At 38.7% G+C, this 17,006-nt stretch overlaps 1 protein-coding gene across 1 annotated transcript in view; it reads left to right on the top strand.

Moving 5' to 3' along the window:
• Positions 1–12: 12 nt before the first annotated feature.
• Positions 13–17,006, top strand: part of LOC127586326 (alpha-actinin-1-like) — an 86,457-nt gene continuing 69,463 nt past the window's right edge. Inside the window, 1 exon segment of the mRNA XM_052044173.1 lies at positions 13–398. Coding sequence (XP_051900133.1) covers positions 273–398 — 126 coding nt within the window. The 5' untranslated portion in view covers positions 13–272.

Raw genomic sequence — 17,006 nt, 5'->3', positions numbered from 1 at the left:
GCGAGCCGGGCGGAAGTGGAGAGGCACACAAGAAGCGGAGCGCAAGCCAGCCGGGCGGACAGTTGGAGAGCGGGCGGGGAGGATCGTTGGCTTGTCGCGGCCGTCGTTTTGTGATAGACTTTGTGTGTGTATTAGGGAGGGGGAGGAAAAAAAAAGGGCCACCGTGGGGGGATAACAAAGAGTTTTGACCCGCAGCTCTTCTCAGTTTGTTGTTTTGTTTGATTAATCGGGCCAGTCAGACACCTGGAGCAGCTGCTGCCCTCGGCCCGGACATGGTGGACTATCACGAAGCCAACTCGCAGTTGCAGCAGCCCAACCATGGCGACTACATGCAGCCCGAGGAGGATTGGGACCGCGATCTGCTGCTCGACCCGGCCTGGGAGCGACAGCAACGGAAGGTAAGGGCGGCGAGGGCGCGCACACGGGCCCGGGACCCTGGGGAAGCGAGGGTAGGGCCCAGGGATGAGGCAAAGTTCTCTCCATGTACAGCGATGGGCCACAGTACTTCACTGTCCGCTGCCCCGCGGCTGGTAAAAGGGTTCCCCCCTCTTTCAACTCCTACCCCATGGGAAAACTCCCGAATTGTCCAGTCGGTACCCTTCTGTAAACGTCATCAGTTTTTTTGCAATAGAGTGCATTAAATTCCAGCAGCTCCATAAATTCTAGGTGTGTACAGAACCATGCACGCAACTACTAAAGCTACGTGACACGCCTGTTAACTCAGAGATCAAGATATTTATGTAGTAACTCACGTTATTACACCGCTTGTAGAAATGTCGAGCTGGATTTTGCAAACTAGACTTGCTTCCCCCCCCCCCCCCCACGCACACACACACACACACACACACACACACACAGACTGGGTAATTGAAAATTGTGAGCCACTGTTTGAATTCAACTACGAACCGATCTCACTTGAAAACAATGTACTTTCTGGAATAAAGAGGATTTTATTTATTAATTTCAAATATATTTGAGCATTCTGCGCTGCTCTTGTGTAATTTGCAGTTTTAGTGATTCAATAATGCAAGAAGCTGTAAAATGAACCACAGAGGGTAAATTGCAGGCGAGTAGATTTGATACTATTATGAAGAACAGGTTATTTGTTTACTACGTGCCAGCAAATATATGGTCTTATGAATGTGTATAATATGTTGCAAGACAATTGCCTACAACAGAACTCCAACCTATTTTCAGTTTGTTTTTCCTTTAGGCACACCACAGTAGAACTTCTGCAACATCAATCAGGGAATTTTTGTAGAAGCATTGATGCCATTTGCAATGTTGATGCATCAATTGACTAATTTAGTACTGGTAGGGGAGAGTACTGTTGGAACTTTGGTCATTGGATGATTTGTTTTTTTTCCAAATTCTACTTTTTGAAATTTTTAATATAGTGCAGATCTTTTTCTGTTATTGGAAAAGGTATTCTATGACATAATGGTGGGGAAAGTATTTTATGAATTCTTTTTAATGCAAGTTGTTTAAATTTGGATCTATTGACAATTGATCAATACATGGGAAATCTCCTTAGAATTTCCAGAATTGTTTGGTGGGCAGTAGAATTAAAATCTGACCTTCCCATGATGGAAGCTGTATAAGTTATCATAGTAGGGGGAAAATATTATCTCACTAGCTGTCAAGAGTTCTTGGTCCTCGATTCCAGAGACGTGAGTAGGAATTCCAACATGGCAGCAGGTGAATGAGTTGTGTAGTAAAATCTGGAAATTTAAAAAGCTAATCTCTGTTATGGTAACAATGAAATTACTTTAATAAAAATCTGGATCAGGGAAGGATGTCTATTCTTGCCTGGTGTGGCCTAAATGATTACGGAACTGATGTGTTAGCTCATAGAACCTCCACCATTCTGTGATAGGTAATAAATGAAAAATTGCCAGTGATATCCACTGAATCAATAAAGCAAAAACTAGCAAAATCAGTTAATTTAACAATCTTTAATCCATACTTTTATGGCTAATGTGAGCTTCTTCCCTATCAATGTAAGTCTTTAATGCAGGGGCAATTTTGTTTGAGCAGTGGTAATACATTTAAATGTGTGGTAGTGGTAATGGTATAGTCTTGTTCCAGTTCTGCATTTTAATTTTAATGTGCCTACTGAACTGATTGTTGATTGACTTTGCTCCTGTACTGATTGATATTTGCCAGCATAAATGGGCTATTGTGTTTTGGTGAACTAGCTATTCCACCTATTGATGTTCCAGATGCAAATATCTGAACATCTTCAAATTTTCTTTTAAAGCATGAATTCTTTGTTTTTAATGCTGTTGGTTTAGAATTGAGCTTTGCTTGTGCTCTGACTATATAAGTTAATATGAAAAGAAAGTCTGTGGAAAGTCTATTGAAATGTAGGGCTAGCTAAATTTGGTATGACTCCTGTTATTCATTTTTTAAAAACTAGTTTGAGGTTTAGTAATTGTAATCATCTTTTGTAAGTCAAAAGTGTACTCTTTTTAACTAGTAGAGCTACATTCCAAGGTTTAACACATATCTTTAATCTAGAGTTTTCTGATATGGCCCCCTGGTTTGCAATTGAAAGTATGAACACAATCTGCCTTATTCACTGTCTTTGTAAATGGTGGCCTGCAATATCTACTTTAGTCCCACCCAAGGATGAAATTGGAATTGTCATGCAGTCACCTGTGGGACTAAAGATATTTGTGCAATGTCAAGGTCTGGAAATAGACATCTGATACTGTGGAAAATTAAACCAGTTCTGGAGAAGACATTTTATCCTGTATCTTCTGAAATGATACTCTAGATCTTCTGTATTTCCAGCAGTTTATTTCCCAATTTTTAAAAAAATTGCTTGCTTGGCCTTTCTGGGAGAGCTTACACTTCTTTTTATGGGCTTTATAACATTGCCATTCATTTGCTTGACATCCTGTAAAAGCTTGATGATTGACTTGGGGATGGTGCATTGGTTGAAGACTAAACCTCTGGTCTATTTTATCCATACAATTCTAGTAATTTGAGAAGTCATCCAGGTAATGGTAGGCTTCAAATTTGAAGTTAACTATTACTGCAAATGTAATGCCCACAGCAGAAATGGTAGTTTGCCAACATAGTGAGGCATAAAATTTCCCTTTTCCTGGTTGTCTTTTAAGTAGACTGCACGCAACCTTGTGTTAGTTACTGAGACTTGGTTTGAACAAGCTTTCTGGAGCTACGTAATATTGTAATCAGCCTGTAGTTGTGGAAGTATTAGAAGCCTTTGTTTACATTTTGTACACTATTGCTGCTCATGCTTTTTTTAAAAAAAGTTTCTACAGTGCTATTTGTGAGGATTTACCAGTCTCTAGATGAGAGTTTGAGTTCTTGTGACTATATGATGTGTTTAAAATTTATGAAAAATCTGCTTTTGGGAGAATGAATTTTTCGTATTAGAAAGTTAGTTTTGTACACTTTTTTGCCCCTTGCATGATTATTATTCTAAGCATGCATTCCTTCATCTTTTTTAAAAAAAGGTTTTTAGATTAGTGAAGATCTAAATTGAGAGTGGGAAAACTGTCTTGTTTTCCTAACCCTAGCCAATAGGATACTTGAATATTTGTAGTTAGCTAAAATTCAGAGCAAAGCCAAACTTTCTGTTGTAGCTGGCTTCACTAAATGTTAGTGTCAGTTGGTTCCTGTTTAAAATATGATCAGAGCAAAAGTTTAGTCATTAGTAATTGTAGATGCTTGTAGTTATGCACTATAGTCTTGCAATTTGTAGATTTGTATTCTGGCTCAAATTAGATAGAGAATGTATTTAAAAGTAATTCCAAATGTCGATATGCAACTAACCAGTGCAAACCTACTTTTTCATTAGCGAAGATCTTGTGACTGAAGAGTAAAATTTTAAACTGCCATTTACAAGTTTTGTGGTTTATCATAATTTGTAGAGTGCAGTCTATCATACCAGATAAGGCACAAAATGGGTTTTTTGGGGGGAGGGAGGGGAATGGGGGTGTGGTGGGAAGGACATTATTTCTTATCAGCTGGCGTCCTTGTAAGTCTGGTGACAAGCAACTCATGTTTAGTATGCAACTAATATTGAAGATTTACAATCAATGTTTGCAAATCCAAGCAAAAATTTTGCATGATTTGTAACACTTTTAATCCTTCACATTTTCCAATTAGTCATTGGGTTGTGGAGGTGGTGTTAGCTGATTTTTTTTACTTTATTTTGTATGATGGTCAACAGAGCACAATTGATAATAAATCATAATGTACAGTTATAGCTAATAACATGCACTTTAGTCATAAGCTTACTTTCATTTTTCACAAGGTCAGTAATTAAGACCATTCTTGCTGAAGTGTTTTTTTTAAAAGGTGTAATTTGCTGGGGTTCTCTGCATCTTGGTGAGTTGCACTTTCTCACTAGATCTAGAGATCTTGCACTTCATCCAGTGCAACGTGTGAAAACAAAGACAATTATGCAGTTGTTAAAATGGAGTTTAGTGTGATTTTTTTTTTGTTTTTCACAGTGGCAGGGAAGGTTACTGGTGAAGTGTCAACCAATCTGATTGACTTGTTCATGGTATGGAAAAATGATTGCATGGTTTCTTTGCCAATGATGGTTGCTTTGTATTGATGAACTCATCTCTTCCCCTTGGGTAGAACCTGAAGGTTGAAGATTGGGTGTCATTTTGAGGTAGCTGATAATACCTATGCAGTCTCAGCCATAGATGATGGGATGTACTTGATGGGGCAGGTGGGTCATTTGACCCCAGGTGGCCTACTGACCAGCGTTGGCTGAATGTAATTGGAATATCCAGTGCTGGGGATGTTGGCCTGAGAGATGGTGTTGCAATTGATTTACTTATTTTGTCTGGAGGATTATGTAATAATGGTGCAGGTGGTACTTGTCCAGTTCTTTGAAATGCCTGCTGTAGATGGTCCATACCTCAGAAGCATACAAGAGGGTGGGGATTACTGCAATCTGGTAGACCATGAGCTCAGTGCTGGAACTGAAATCTTGATCTTCTGTACCTTAATTCTAATAGTCAATGGATGCCTGGAAGTGGTGGTGAATTTTGCCTTTTTTTCTGACTTTGGAAGGTTGCTCTGGAGATATGAGAAATAATCCATGTTTTTCAAGGTCTTATTGTGGACTTTTTTCAGGGTGGTGGTCTGGAGCATGAGCAGAATTGTAAATGACTCGTCTCTTGAAGATGTTTAGTGCAAGGCCCATTTTCTTGTATGCTTCAGTGACTGAGTCATTGTGACTTGGTGCTTGGAATCTGACAACACAAGCATAATCTCCATATTGCAGATCTGACTGAGGATGGAGTGATCTTGGTTCTGGAGTGAAGAAGTGCAATAGTTTCCTGTTCATCCTGCAAGTTATGTCCAGTCTCAGATCATTTTGGAGGTGAGGTGCAATATTGCAACAAGGATGGAACACAAAAAAAACTGGAAGCAAGAATAGGCCATTTGGCCATTTTTTTTTGTTCTGTTCTGTCATTCAGTAAGGTCGTAGCTGATTTCTACCTTGGAGTTATTTTGCTTTAGTAACACCATGTCCCTTAGTTCTCTTAATATCCTGAGTTGTAGCTCTTGTGTAGAGATTTTCAAGACATGATATCCTCTGGTGGAAGAAATTTTCTTTTCTTGGTCCTGAATGGCCAACTCATCTTAGAAATTAATTTCTGAGGCAACCAAATTTGAAGGATTCTTCTCAGTTTGGAGTTGAAGGCTCTTATGAAATTTGGAAAAGGCCATATACAGTGGTTAATGTTGCTTCCTAGATCTTTTTCCTGAAGGTTTTGTGCTGTGAAGATGCTTGTTGTCTCCGCCGATGGATACTATTTACATTGCAACTCAGAGTATCCCTTTGGAGCAGGTAATTTTTTATTATTTGCACTGTGGAAAATGGCAGGAAGACCTGTCTATAACTACCATAATTTGGGTCCTCTCTTGAAGACTATCATGTTTATGTCTCTCTTGGGTCCCTTGTCATGATTTCTTCCCAGGTGGTAAGGTTATGAATACATAGTTCCCCTTTGGCAAGTTCTTAGAATTTTAGTAGGATGCTGTACGCTCTGAAGGCCTCATTGATTTTTCTCTTACTCGTCAGACTAGGGTAGTGGCAACACTGGATAGTGCATTGTCGGATGAAGTTGAGGACACTTGCCTCAAGTGCAGAGTTTTGATTGAGGAGTTTGAATTATTTTTCCAGCATGTGTTGATTGCCTCCCTGTCCTAGTTGAGCTCTGTTCTTGGTTCTCGGTGAGGTAGCCCCTTCGGTGTTTGGGGCTCAGCATTGGAAAAATCCACATGTTGTGGTTATCAGCTAGTTACTGGATTTCCTGTGCTCTTTCCTTTCTACCTTCTTTTCTTTTGGGCATGGGTCTGCAGATGTCTGTACATTTTCTTTTGAGCTATGGTAGTTTCCAATCTAAGAATGCCTTGCAGTATGGTTAGTTAGCTTCTGAATTTCTTGGTCATACTTATAATATCAGTCCTGGTGGTTTCCAGTAGAGAAGCAAAGAATCTTGGGTGCCAATTACAGTGGACTTTAGAGCATTGTGCAGCTCCAGATTCTTGAATATCAATTTGTCTGAGCTATAGAGCCCTTGAGAGTTGTTGATATTTTGGTCATCTTCTTGCAAGACTGTGAGACTTCTGTTTTGTATTTTGAATGTAGCCTATAGAGGTTATTTAACCATCTCTCCTGAAAGTTGTTCTGCTTGACACAATAGTAAAAAAAAAGCTACCAAAAATAATTTGCATCAGAATACTGTAAATGGGCTGTGCTGTTAGCTGTTGTACTACTTGATTCTAGCAATTTAATAACTTACATTTGAGTGAAGAAAGTCGGGTACTGTTTTTGCTGCTGACTTTTTGTAATTGAGTTATGAGATATTATTGGAATCCCATTTACTGTAGAGTTGTAGTACTCTAGCCTTATTTGACTTGATTTAGTCAGGTATAAACAATGATTTGGCAATCCACCTTGAGCTCTAATTCAGATGTCTTTCCTGGAAACTTATTTTTGTAAAGGGATGGGAACACTTGGCTGCCCATTAAAGCTGATATTCTGGAACAAAGTAATAAAATGTTCTCCAGTACAGTATAGCATTATACTTTTTTAAAAAAAAGCCTAGTGAGGTCCAAACTGCCTTGTAAAACAAATTGCATCATCATTTAGGTTGCAATCTTATTGAATTGCTGTAATCAATTCTAGGAATTTGAGCAATGTCTAACCAGCCTGTAGTCTTTGTACTATTGTAATCTTAGTACCTCAGTCCTTGTTGCCCAACCAACCTCTTCCCTTTTGCCTCACTTGTTAAGTACCTCTTTTTTTTATATAAAAAAGAACATTGCAAACATAGGATGGTTGAAGTGGCGACACTGCATAAAGTGGGTTAACTAACAAAGTGGAGAATTACCAGGTGTATTTTCCACATCCATACTCTTGTCTTTACTGATCCTGGAGACAAAATATTTAGCATTTAGAATTATAGTGTAGTGTATTGTGTTTTAGTTAATTGTGGAAAAAGAGGAAGATAATTGACTCTTGAAATGTAGTACTACCAAATGCCTTTTCACTGGTTAATTAAATTTACTTTGAAATGTCATCAAAACCTTTCAGCCTTTGTTTAAAAGATAAGTATTCACCAGATTACCTGCTTTGATAGTTGCCATACCTCTTTTGCTTCCTGTTAGACCCTCTGTTAGTCACCTTTTTTCTAAGAAAAAGGTTGACGTGCTTGATAAATTCAAATATAGGCTTGCCTTTTCCTTGCAGATTTGGGCATTTCCAACATGTTCAATTTTTTTAAGAAGTAGACACTAATTGGCTTTACTCTTGTGGAGAGGTTGTCAAAAATTAGTTGTTGCATGAGTTGTCTGGTTGAAAGAAAAATGTTGCCTGGCATACAATCTCTGGCCTTTGAGAATATGCTATGTGATCTATTGCCTAATTTAAACTGGGGCAAACTTTTCAACCCTGCTCAATATATCTGGGAAAATCTCTAACTATGATATTTAAGTGCTGTCAATAGAGCATGGGAACTTCATTTTTGCAATTTAAAACTTTTTTTTTAGTAATCACTGCGTCTTTTTTTTAGTAAATGGGTGTAAACTTAATTATGAGCATGTTTGTGACATACATGATACCTATACTATTATGTCCCGAATGTTAGTAGTTGGTATTTAATTAGTATTTGGTTAGCATAACGCTATTACAGCGCTGGTGACCCGGGTTCAATTACCGCTGCTGTCCATAAGGAGTTTGTACGTTCTCCCCATGTCTGCGTGGATTTCCTCTGGGTGCTCCGGTTTCCTCCCACATTCCAAAGACGTACAGGTTAGGAAGTTGTGGGCATGCTGTGTTGGCACTGGAAGTGTGGCAACACACGTGGGCTGCCCCCAGAACACTCTACGCAAAAGGTGCTTTTCACTGTGTGTTTCAATGTACATGTGACTAAAGATATCTTATCTTAAATATAAAAGATTTTTATAAAACTGATTTCATTCTGTAGACTTGCCTGTTTTGAATGGATTCACTGTGGATTTATGAATGGGGGAAGTGTTTGAAGATGTAACCAGAATAATAGGTAAGGGAGGGAAACCAGTATTATAGGTGTCACTGAAATGTAATGTGCAGATACAGAAGGTAGATGAGGCAAATGACATTTAGGCTTTTTATTTCAAGAACTTTGAGCATGTGTAATGCTGCAGTTATAACCTTGTTGATTCGGAGTGTTGTGCAGTTTTGGTCATCTTGCTTAAAGGATATAATTGAGGAGAGTGCAGTGAAGAATCGTCAGAATGATTGTGGGATGGTGGGTTTCCTATGTGTGAGATTGAACAGAGTAAGCCTGTGTCATGTAGACTCTAGAAGAATGAGAGATGATTTCATTGCCTCAAAATTCTCACAGAGCTTGGCATGGAGGATTATTTCATGTGGCTGAGTTTTCTAGCATTGGAACAATACACAAAAATTGCTGGAGGGAATCAGCAGGTCAGGCAGCATCTATGGAGGGAAATGAATGGTTGACATTTTGGGCTGAGGCCCTTCATCAGGACTGGAAAGAAAAAGGGCATGAGCCAGAATAAAGGGGTGGGGGGGAGGGAGGAGCACTAGCTGGCAAGTGATGGGTGAATCGGTGGGGGAGGGGGGGGGGAATTCCATGGTCCACTGTGCTCTCGTATCAGATTCCATCTTCAGCCCTTTTGCTTCCTCCACCTATCACCTCCCAGTTTTTTGTATCATGCACACACTTTTATCCAGCTCCCCCACCGCCCCCCCCCCCAAAAAACTGGATTTACTTGTCTGCCAGATCGTGCGCCTTCTTCCCCCCCCCCCCCCCCCAATCCCACCTACCCCTTTGTTCTGGCTTCTGCCTTCTTTCTTTCCAGTCCTAATGAAGGGTCTCGGCCCAAAACGTCAACTGTTTGTTTCCCTCCACAGATGCTGCCTGAGCTGCTGAGTTCCTCCAGCATTTTGTGTGTTGCTCCAGATTTCCGGCATCTGCAGTTGTTCTTGTCTCTGCCTTATCTAACTGTCTTGACAGTTTTAGAATAAGGGGTAAGCCAGTTAGATAAAGATGAGAAACTTCTTTACTTGGTTGCTGGTGAATTCTTTGACCTGTGAGCTAGATTGATTTTTGGATATTACATGGATTGAGCAATTTTGTGATTAGCTACATTCTCCTGCACCAAAGTAGATGATGAGCTTTATCTCATGAAGGGCCTGATAGCATATTCCTGCTGCTATTTTTGGTTATGAAAGCAAATCCTTCTTGATCCAGAGAACTGCTTAAGAGCAAGACTTTCACCTGTGACTTTGGCCCACCAGTGTCTAAGGTTGCTTATCTGTAATTCCATGACTGCATTATCTACCTGTATTATGTGCTGTGGTTGGGAGGAGGTGAGGAGAATTGTCATGGGCATACAGCACAGGCCCTTCAGCTTAATGTGTCGATGCTGACCGCCAAGTATCCATCTATATGAATCCCATTTGCCAGCACTTGGCCCACAGCCTTTTGTGCATTGGTGATTTGAGCTCATCCAGATGCTTCAATGTTGTGAGAATACTTGTACCACCCACTCGGGAAGTGTTCTCCATTCAAACCATTCTCTGGGTGAAAAAGTTTTTGGATACTCTACAAACCTCTTTCCCCTTAAACTGTCAGCCATAGGTTTAGGCTTTGATACCTCTGCTTATGTGGAAAATTTTTTTTTAACTATCTACCCTATCCATGCCCTCAAATGTTGTACATCTCTATTAGTTCTCCCTCTGGCGCCGCCTCTCAAAGAAAACAGTCGGTCTCCTCATGACTGAAACACTCTATCCCAGGCATAATCCTAGTGAATCTCCAGCAAAAAAAACTGCTGGAGGATCTCAGCGGGTCAAGCAGCATCTGGGGTAGATAAGTGGGGAGGAATTGTTGGCGTTTCAGGTTGAGGCCCTGCATCTGGATTGAGAGTGAAGAAGGAAGATAACCAGTAAAAATAGGAGAATCCTGGTGAATCTTCTCTGTACTCTTCAGTGCAATCACATCCTTCAAATAGTGTGGTAACAAGAACAATCCAAATCAGTGGCAGGAAGGGAATGGGGGGGGGAAAGAAATTCGTGTTTGGTTACATGGGAATTGCAGTTATTTAACCACATTGCCACTTCGTTTTTGTCTTTGGTACTTTGGTGCTTCAATGTTACGAAACAATGCAGTGCAAGAAAAAAATGTTTTGAATGCTGAAGTGTGGATTTTAGCTTCACAACCATGTTCAACAAATCGGTCCTAAAATTTCATGAGTAACTTTTTATATAAAAAAAGATTTTGAAACATACCTTCATAAAATTTAGAGTAAATGCTTTTGTTTTAGTGCTTAAGTTTCTAGCACAAATCAAAACAATAAATTTTGCACAGGTGATATAAGCATTTACAAAGACCCAAACGATGCTGGGTAAGATCTGGGTTATCATAATGTGTTTTTAATTGTTGTGCCTGTAACACTTGCATGTTGGGCTGACAATACCAAAACATTCACCCAGTTGATTTGATGATTAATAGCAGAGGGGTTTGAAGCATATTGAAACTATGTCCAATAGATTGAGTTATGCTTATCTCTCCCTCCATTTTAAATAAAAAAAAGTGGTGTCAAATTGTGTTGTTGAGCCAGGAGGATCAGTTATTAAAATCTATTTTCCTCAGATCTGTCATGTCTTTCAGTACAGGTTGATTGGATCCCTGGAGCATCCCAAGTAGTATCCCTACTGTACCCTCTGGTCCTCCACTGTCTCTTGACAAAATGTACCTCCATCAAAGTGTGTTAGTTTCTAATTCTTTGATTCGTTTACTCTTTGACCTTGGTTAGTAGTAGTTGGTATGTAAACTTGCCAAATATCTCCTTTAAACTTGGATTTATAAGTTATGGGTCTTGCTGTATAATCTAATTTGAGTATTGCTTCCTTGGGTTGGTTGCAATCCAACTGTTTACCAGGGTATTATAGTATACATTCCTGTTTATGTAATTATATTATTTAACAGAATGGACTATTGTCTAATTTGTACTTTTTAATATGGATACAATGCTGACCAGCTAATCTGTTGGTAATTTTCCAGTGACCACATCACTTGTGTACTTTCCCAATTTTTATTTTGGTACTGTGTAATAAATACAATCATTTGTGCAATCACCTACCTTCAAGAGGATACTTTTTATCATGTTTGCCTTGACTAATAGTATGTAACTGTTGCATTTGGTCAGATACTGACTGATTCTTTTTGTTTTCAACCCCATATGATGTCCACTTAATATAGCAACTTTTCACATAATCAAAAGTTCAAAAGTGCAAGTCATCCAATGAATTACTTTTGTAGCAATTGATAAATAGGAATACTTGGCACCCAAAATTGAGCACTGCAAGGTCTCCAAAATGTCACTGAATTGAGTTTCCTGTTACTGTATTAACTTGGTTGAGTGTTGGGTAAAAGCCAACATGGTTTGAGAAGAAAGTAGTGGGAGTTGCATGGCCTGCAAGTTTTAAATTTTAAAAATCCATCTGATTTTATTCATTTTTGTGCTGGTTGGCTGTTTGCACAGATAAGGCCTAATAGGATTCCCACCTCCATCTCTATAGAAGTGAGCTTGTGCACTTTGTATTTTCTGACTCTATGGATAGAATAAAACTTTGTCAAATTCTTTCCTCTGTCATTTTATCTGGACATTTCTGTTAAGATTGGCAGTGCTTCAGCACTGTGTCCACACTTCATATGAGTTTACCTTGTGAATACTTGGAATATATGACTGCCTGATGTTTGGTCTTGTGCTGATCTTTCTCTTTGATGCAAGTTTGCTCAAGGTTTGATCTTGTGACACCTAAATGGGCTAAACGGAAGCTAGGTAACAATTGTTAAGTCTGGTATTAGTTTCACCCATTTCCTTTTGAAATATTTAATTTCCTACTGATTTTAAATAGAAGTAGTAGCGCTGTACAGATCTGATTATAGAGAATGGTATCTTCCTGATTGGTGGCTGATATTTTATCTGCAAATTGAACCATTAAGTTCTTTAAGAAATGAGTTACTTTCAGGATATTAATTTCATTGGGTTTAAAGTTGCTAAATTCATTAACACTGTTTCTCTCTAACTTGTTTAGTTTCAGGAGATAGTGATCACATAGCACCACAGTTAGATTATGCACAGATTAAAATGTGGCAGATCAGGTGATGGTGATATAGCTACTGAAAAATTTGACTTGTATTTTTGGATTTAAATGCTGCAATTCAAATTTTCCTATGCAGATCAACAGTGCCCAAACCTGATTCTTTAGCACTGGCTGCTGTGAAAATGAAGGCCCTGCTTTTGTCTATAATCACTTTAAAAATGGATATTATCTGAAGCATTGTAGCACTTGTTTACTGTTAAACATTGTTTTAGTTATTCAATTCTTATTATTCAATGTTAATTCATTATGGGAAAAACCCATTGATCTTTTAGAGATAACATTAGAGAATACAGTGATGCTGTTGGTTTGCTAATTTCCCTGCTCCATGTCGTGATTAACACAAGATTAAATCAACTGGGTAACATAATCAACCAGACTGAAAGATCTTAGTCAGTTATACAGTACAGCACATAATGGGCTCTTCAGCTCAACTCATCCATGCTGACCAATGTGCCTACCTGAGCTAGTCCCATTTGTCCCATATCCCTCTAGACCTGTCCTATCCATGAACCTGTGTAAATATCTTTTAAATGTTGTAATTGTACTTGCCTCTACCACTTCCTCTGGCAGTACGTTCCACATACCCACCACGGTTTGTGTGATAAAGTTGCCCCTTGGATCCCTTTTAAATCTTTCCCCTCTTTAAACACTTAATCCTGAACCAGGACTGTGCCCAACTCTCTCAATAGCCTGACTCTGGGGCGGAAGGTTAGCTTTAAAACATGGCAGATTCTTGGAAGCATGTAGTGGGGGTGTGTGTTGGCACCCTGGTCACTCACCAGCCATCCTATGGGCATCCCACCACACTATGACTCCTTCAGGCAATGCACTAACCAACCTGCCCCAAACATATTGTGCCTGTCAAAATTCAGTACCTTTTTCTGCATTTGCTTCTACTGTGTCCTGAATCTAGACATCCTGTGAATTGCCCTCCCTCCCCTTGTCCTGTTCCGAATGGACTGCGAGCATACTGGCTCACCCCCACCTTTTGTAGAGTAGTGTAAAATACAAAGTTGTACTTGAATATTGGAATTTTTCTGCCAGTATTCATTTTAATGAAAACAATTCTAAGGAAGGCATCAATGGCATGGCATTTACATGATCTGTATTTTCTTGATTTTTGAACCTGTCCTGCCTATGGATTTTGGGCAAAGATTGCACACATTATTGTGGCTCCTTGCGTAGTAAGGCATGACTGTTTGTAGACATTTTACCAAGACATTTATGAAACATGAGAAAGCAGAAATGTTCTTCCAAATTTCAGATTCTGATGCATATTTACAAAAGTAACCTTTTTGTTTTTACCTGCAAGCTATTAGTCTTATTTGATGGGCTATGGGATTGAGTATCAGTTTACCTCTTTCAGGCATCTGAGGTTCTGTAGTCTGAAGGATGTAAATGTGAACTGCATTGGTGCATTGTGATGAATAATGTATTGCATATCAATTTTAATGTTATTCCGGTAGCTTTACTAACAAATTGGTTAATCTTGATGCTTACACTTTTATCAAATTGAGATTGCTATTGATGTTATCTGTCCACCGTATTTCCAGTCTCTATTTTGCAGTTTAAATTTGGTGCGACAAGTTCAGTAGAGATCATCTCAATGTGACAATCACATTTTTGCTCAGCTTGTTTTCTTCTTCACCTAAAAGTAACATGTTAATTGTGCCCTAATGGTGGAAGAAGAAAAGTGCATGGACATGTACTGTTGTATAAACGGTCTTTATTCTAAAGGATCTTTTATAACTTCCTTCATTATCTCTCTGATAATTGCTGGCCAGTAGATCAGCAATTGAAGTATCTCCCCTGTGGACTCGAGTGCACCATTGTTTGCTCTTGAGATGAATTCTTTAATGTGGCATTGTTTAACCATACAGGGTTTATCAAGAATTTTAAATTGATTTCAGCAAACAGTGGTTCTCAATATTTGGGTATTTTGCTTCAATTGGGGAGCCTGAATTAAGTTGGCATAAATTTTCTTTTGCTCCTTTTCCTGGCACTGGACCATACTGAAGCCAAGATGCTAATTGTTTTGCCAACAGTGCTGTGAGGATGATAATGCAGGCTGAAGGAATACATCTTTATTACTTGTGAGCCAAATGTAGTGCATCATATAGTTGAAAGCTAATACACATACCAAGCTGTCTCTGCCAAGAACATTGCAAAATGTTGTTTCCCCACTGCTCTAGTGCAGCCTGTCACCTTTTGTATGTCCGACATCTTCTGAATTACAGCCAGAGGCACAGAGGAGCTATTAACAGAATTTCCCTACTAAATGCCTCAAATTTTTCTGCCTTAATAGGCTATGTTTGCTGCTTAGCTGTAGTTACTGTTAACATGCAAGCCTTCTGTAATCTATACCACAGTGTAGAAAGACTTTTTTTTCAGGGTGGGGAGGGAATTACTTTGATTAGATTGACTGGTATATCAAAAACATAGTTTGGGTTTATAGTTTTATAATTTGGAAATTTGAATTGGAAATCAGTTGCATTCTTTATAGAAACTTGCTCAGGCACGTTCTGAGGTTTATAAGGAATGAAATGTTAAGCAGTGTATTTTTTTCACTTAAGTTGACATGTCCATTTAATTTAAACATTAAACATTTCCCATACAAATTTTTAGTACATTTTAGTCATTTGTAATTTTGGTACTGACTGCAGTAGGGCAGAGGACACAAGGACAGAAGCATAGATGGTATGCATTGACCTTCATCAAAAAGTAAAGTGTGTAGCTTTGTATCTGAGGCCCAAGCCATAATTGTTTTGGTGAACTGGAAACTGATTTTTATTTGTATGATGACCAGGTCAATGCTTTTTAAACAGTAACTTCTGAAGCTAAGGGGAATTTTTGTGTATTCGATATTAAATGAAGTTGGGAGGGGCAATTCCAAGTCAAGTTTTGTTGTCATATGCACAGGTATGTGAGGTACAGGTACAATGAAAAACTTGCAGCAGAATTACAGGCAATTGTATTAATGTAATGCATTTTTGAAATAGATGATGTAGCATTTGATTTCGTTCCATTATTGATTGTAAATCTCCACATTGGGGGTAGATCAAAATTCCATCCATATAAATCTGAAGTGCCAGTGACATAGGCTATTGTTTAGTTCCCAGGAGTGCATTGAAATAGTTTAATTGTTTGTCTTGTTATATAGTGTAGTTGGTTGACTTGATGTAGGCTTTCTGTTTGCAGATAGTTTATTTTTGATGACCTTTAACTTTACTCATTATGTGCATTACTGTACCTTCTGATAGCAAAGACGCAAAGATTTCAACTATTTTGATTGTCAGTAACATCCTTAAAAAAATAATGAGCTTGGAGGCTTTACACAAGACTTTGAGCAAAATTTTGAATATATGTTGCAATGTGTGCATTTCTAAAGCATAATATTTATCCCACATTCCCAAGTCCCATGTCCTTCAGTGACTCCCTGGAGGAGCTGACAGCAGTGGGAGCAGGTTCCAGAGGTTCTGGCAGATGAATTCCAATGCAGAATATGAATTTCCAGAAACATGCACTTTGGTAGCATCACCTAGTGATATTTTTTTTCTCAAGAATATGGAAGTAATTTTTAACGGCATATGTTGAGAACATTATTTACACTTTCATGTTGACTTCAATCTGAATTGAATATGTTGATGTTAAGATGGTATGCTTTTATGAACTTTTTTTTAAAGACTAGTGTGACCTCTGCCAAGATTTTGTAATGGTGTACAATATGGTAGTAAACTTTAAGCAGCATCTCAATAGAATCAATTGTACACCGAACAGAGTAGTTCACTAACAGCTTTTGGGGGATATGTTGTATGGATTTTTTATCTGGCTGAACACTTGAACCACAGCACATTTGATTTGAAACTAGTACTGAATTTTTGTTTTGAAAGTGTGCTTCTATTTTGTGCTTTCCTGATGGTATGAACAAGAACTTGTGCTATATTTGGATTTCAGCAACTCATTCACAGTGAACCTAAATTAAACTGGTTATTTGTGCTATTGCTGAAATGTGCCTTATGGTTTGTTTTTGCTGTACAATTGGCAACACAAGAACATTTGCATTCAGTTACTACCAAAATCGCCATTGTACGTTAATGCTGTTGAAGCTCTAGATTCAACCAACTTTACAAAAAATCTATAGTCCTCTTGAGATGAGATGGGTGGTAACAGTTCTATGAACATCTAAGATATCTTTATTAGTCACATACATCGAAACACACAGTGAAATGCACCTTTTGCGTAGTGTTCTGGAGGTAGCCTGCAAGTGTCGTCATGCATCTGGCACCAACATAGCATGCCCACAACTTCCTAACCTGTACGCCTT

This window comes from Pristis pectinata, chromosome 35, assembly GCF_009764475.1.
Source record: "Pristis pectinata isolate sPriPec2 chromosome 35, sPriPec2.1.pri, whole genome shotgun sequence".
Classification (NCBI taxonomy): domain Eukaryota; kingdom Metazoa; phylum Chordata; class Chondrichthyes; order Rhinopristiformes; family Pristidae; genus Pristis; species Pristis pectinata.
Note: the sequence above shows the minus strand (reverse complement) of the source record. Positions and strands in the feature narration are given on the sequence as shown.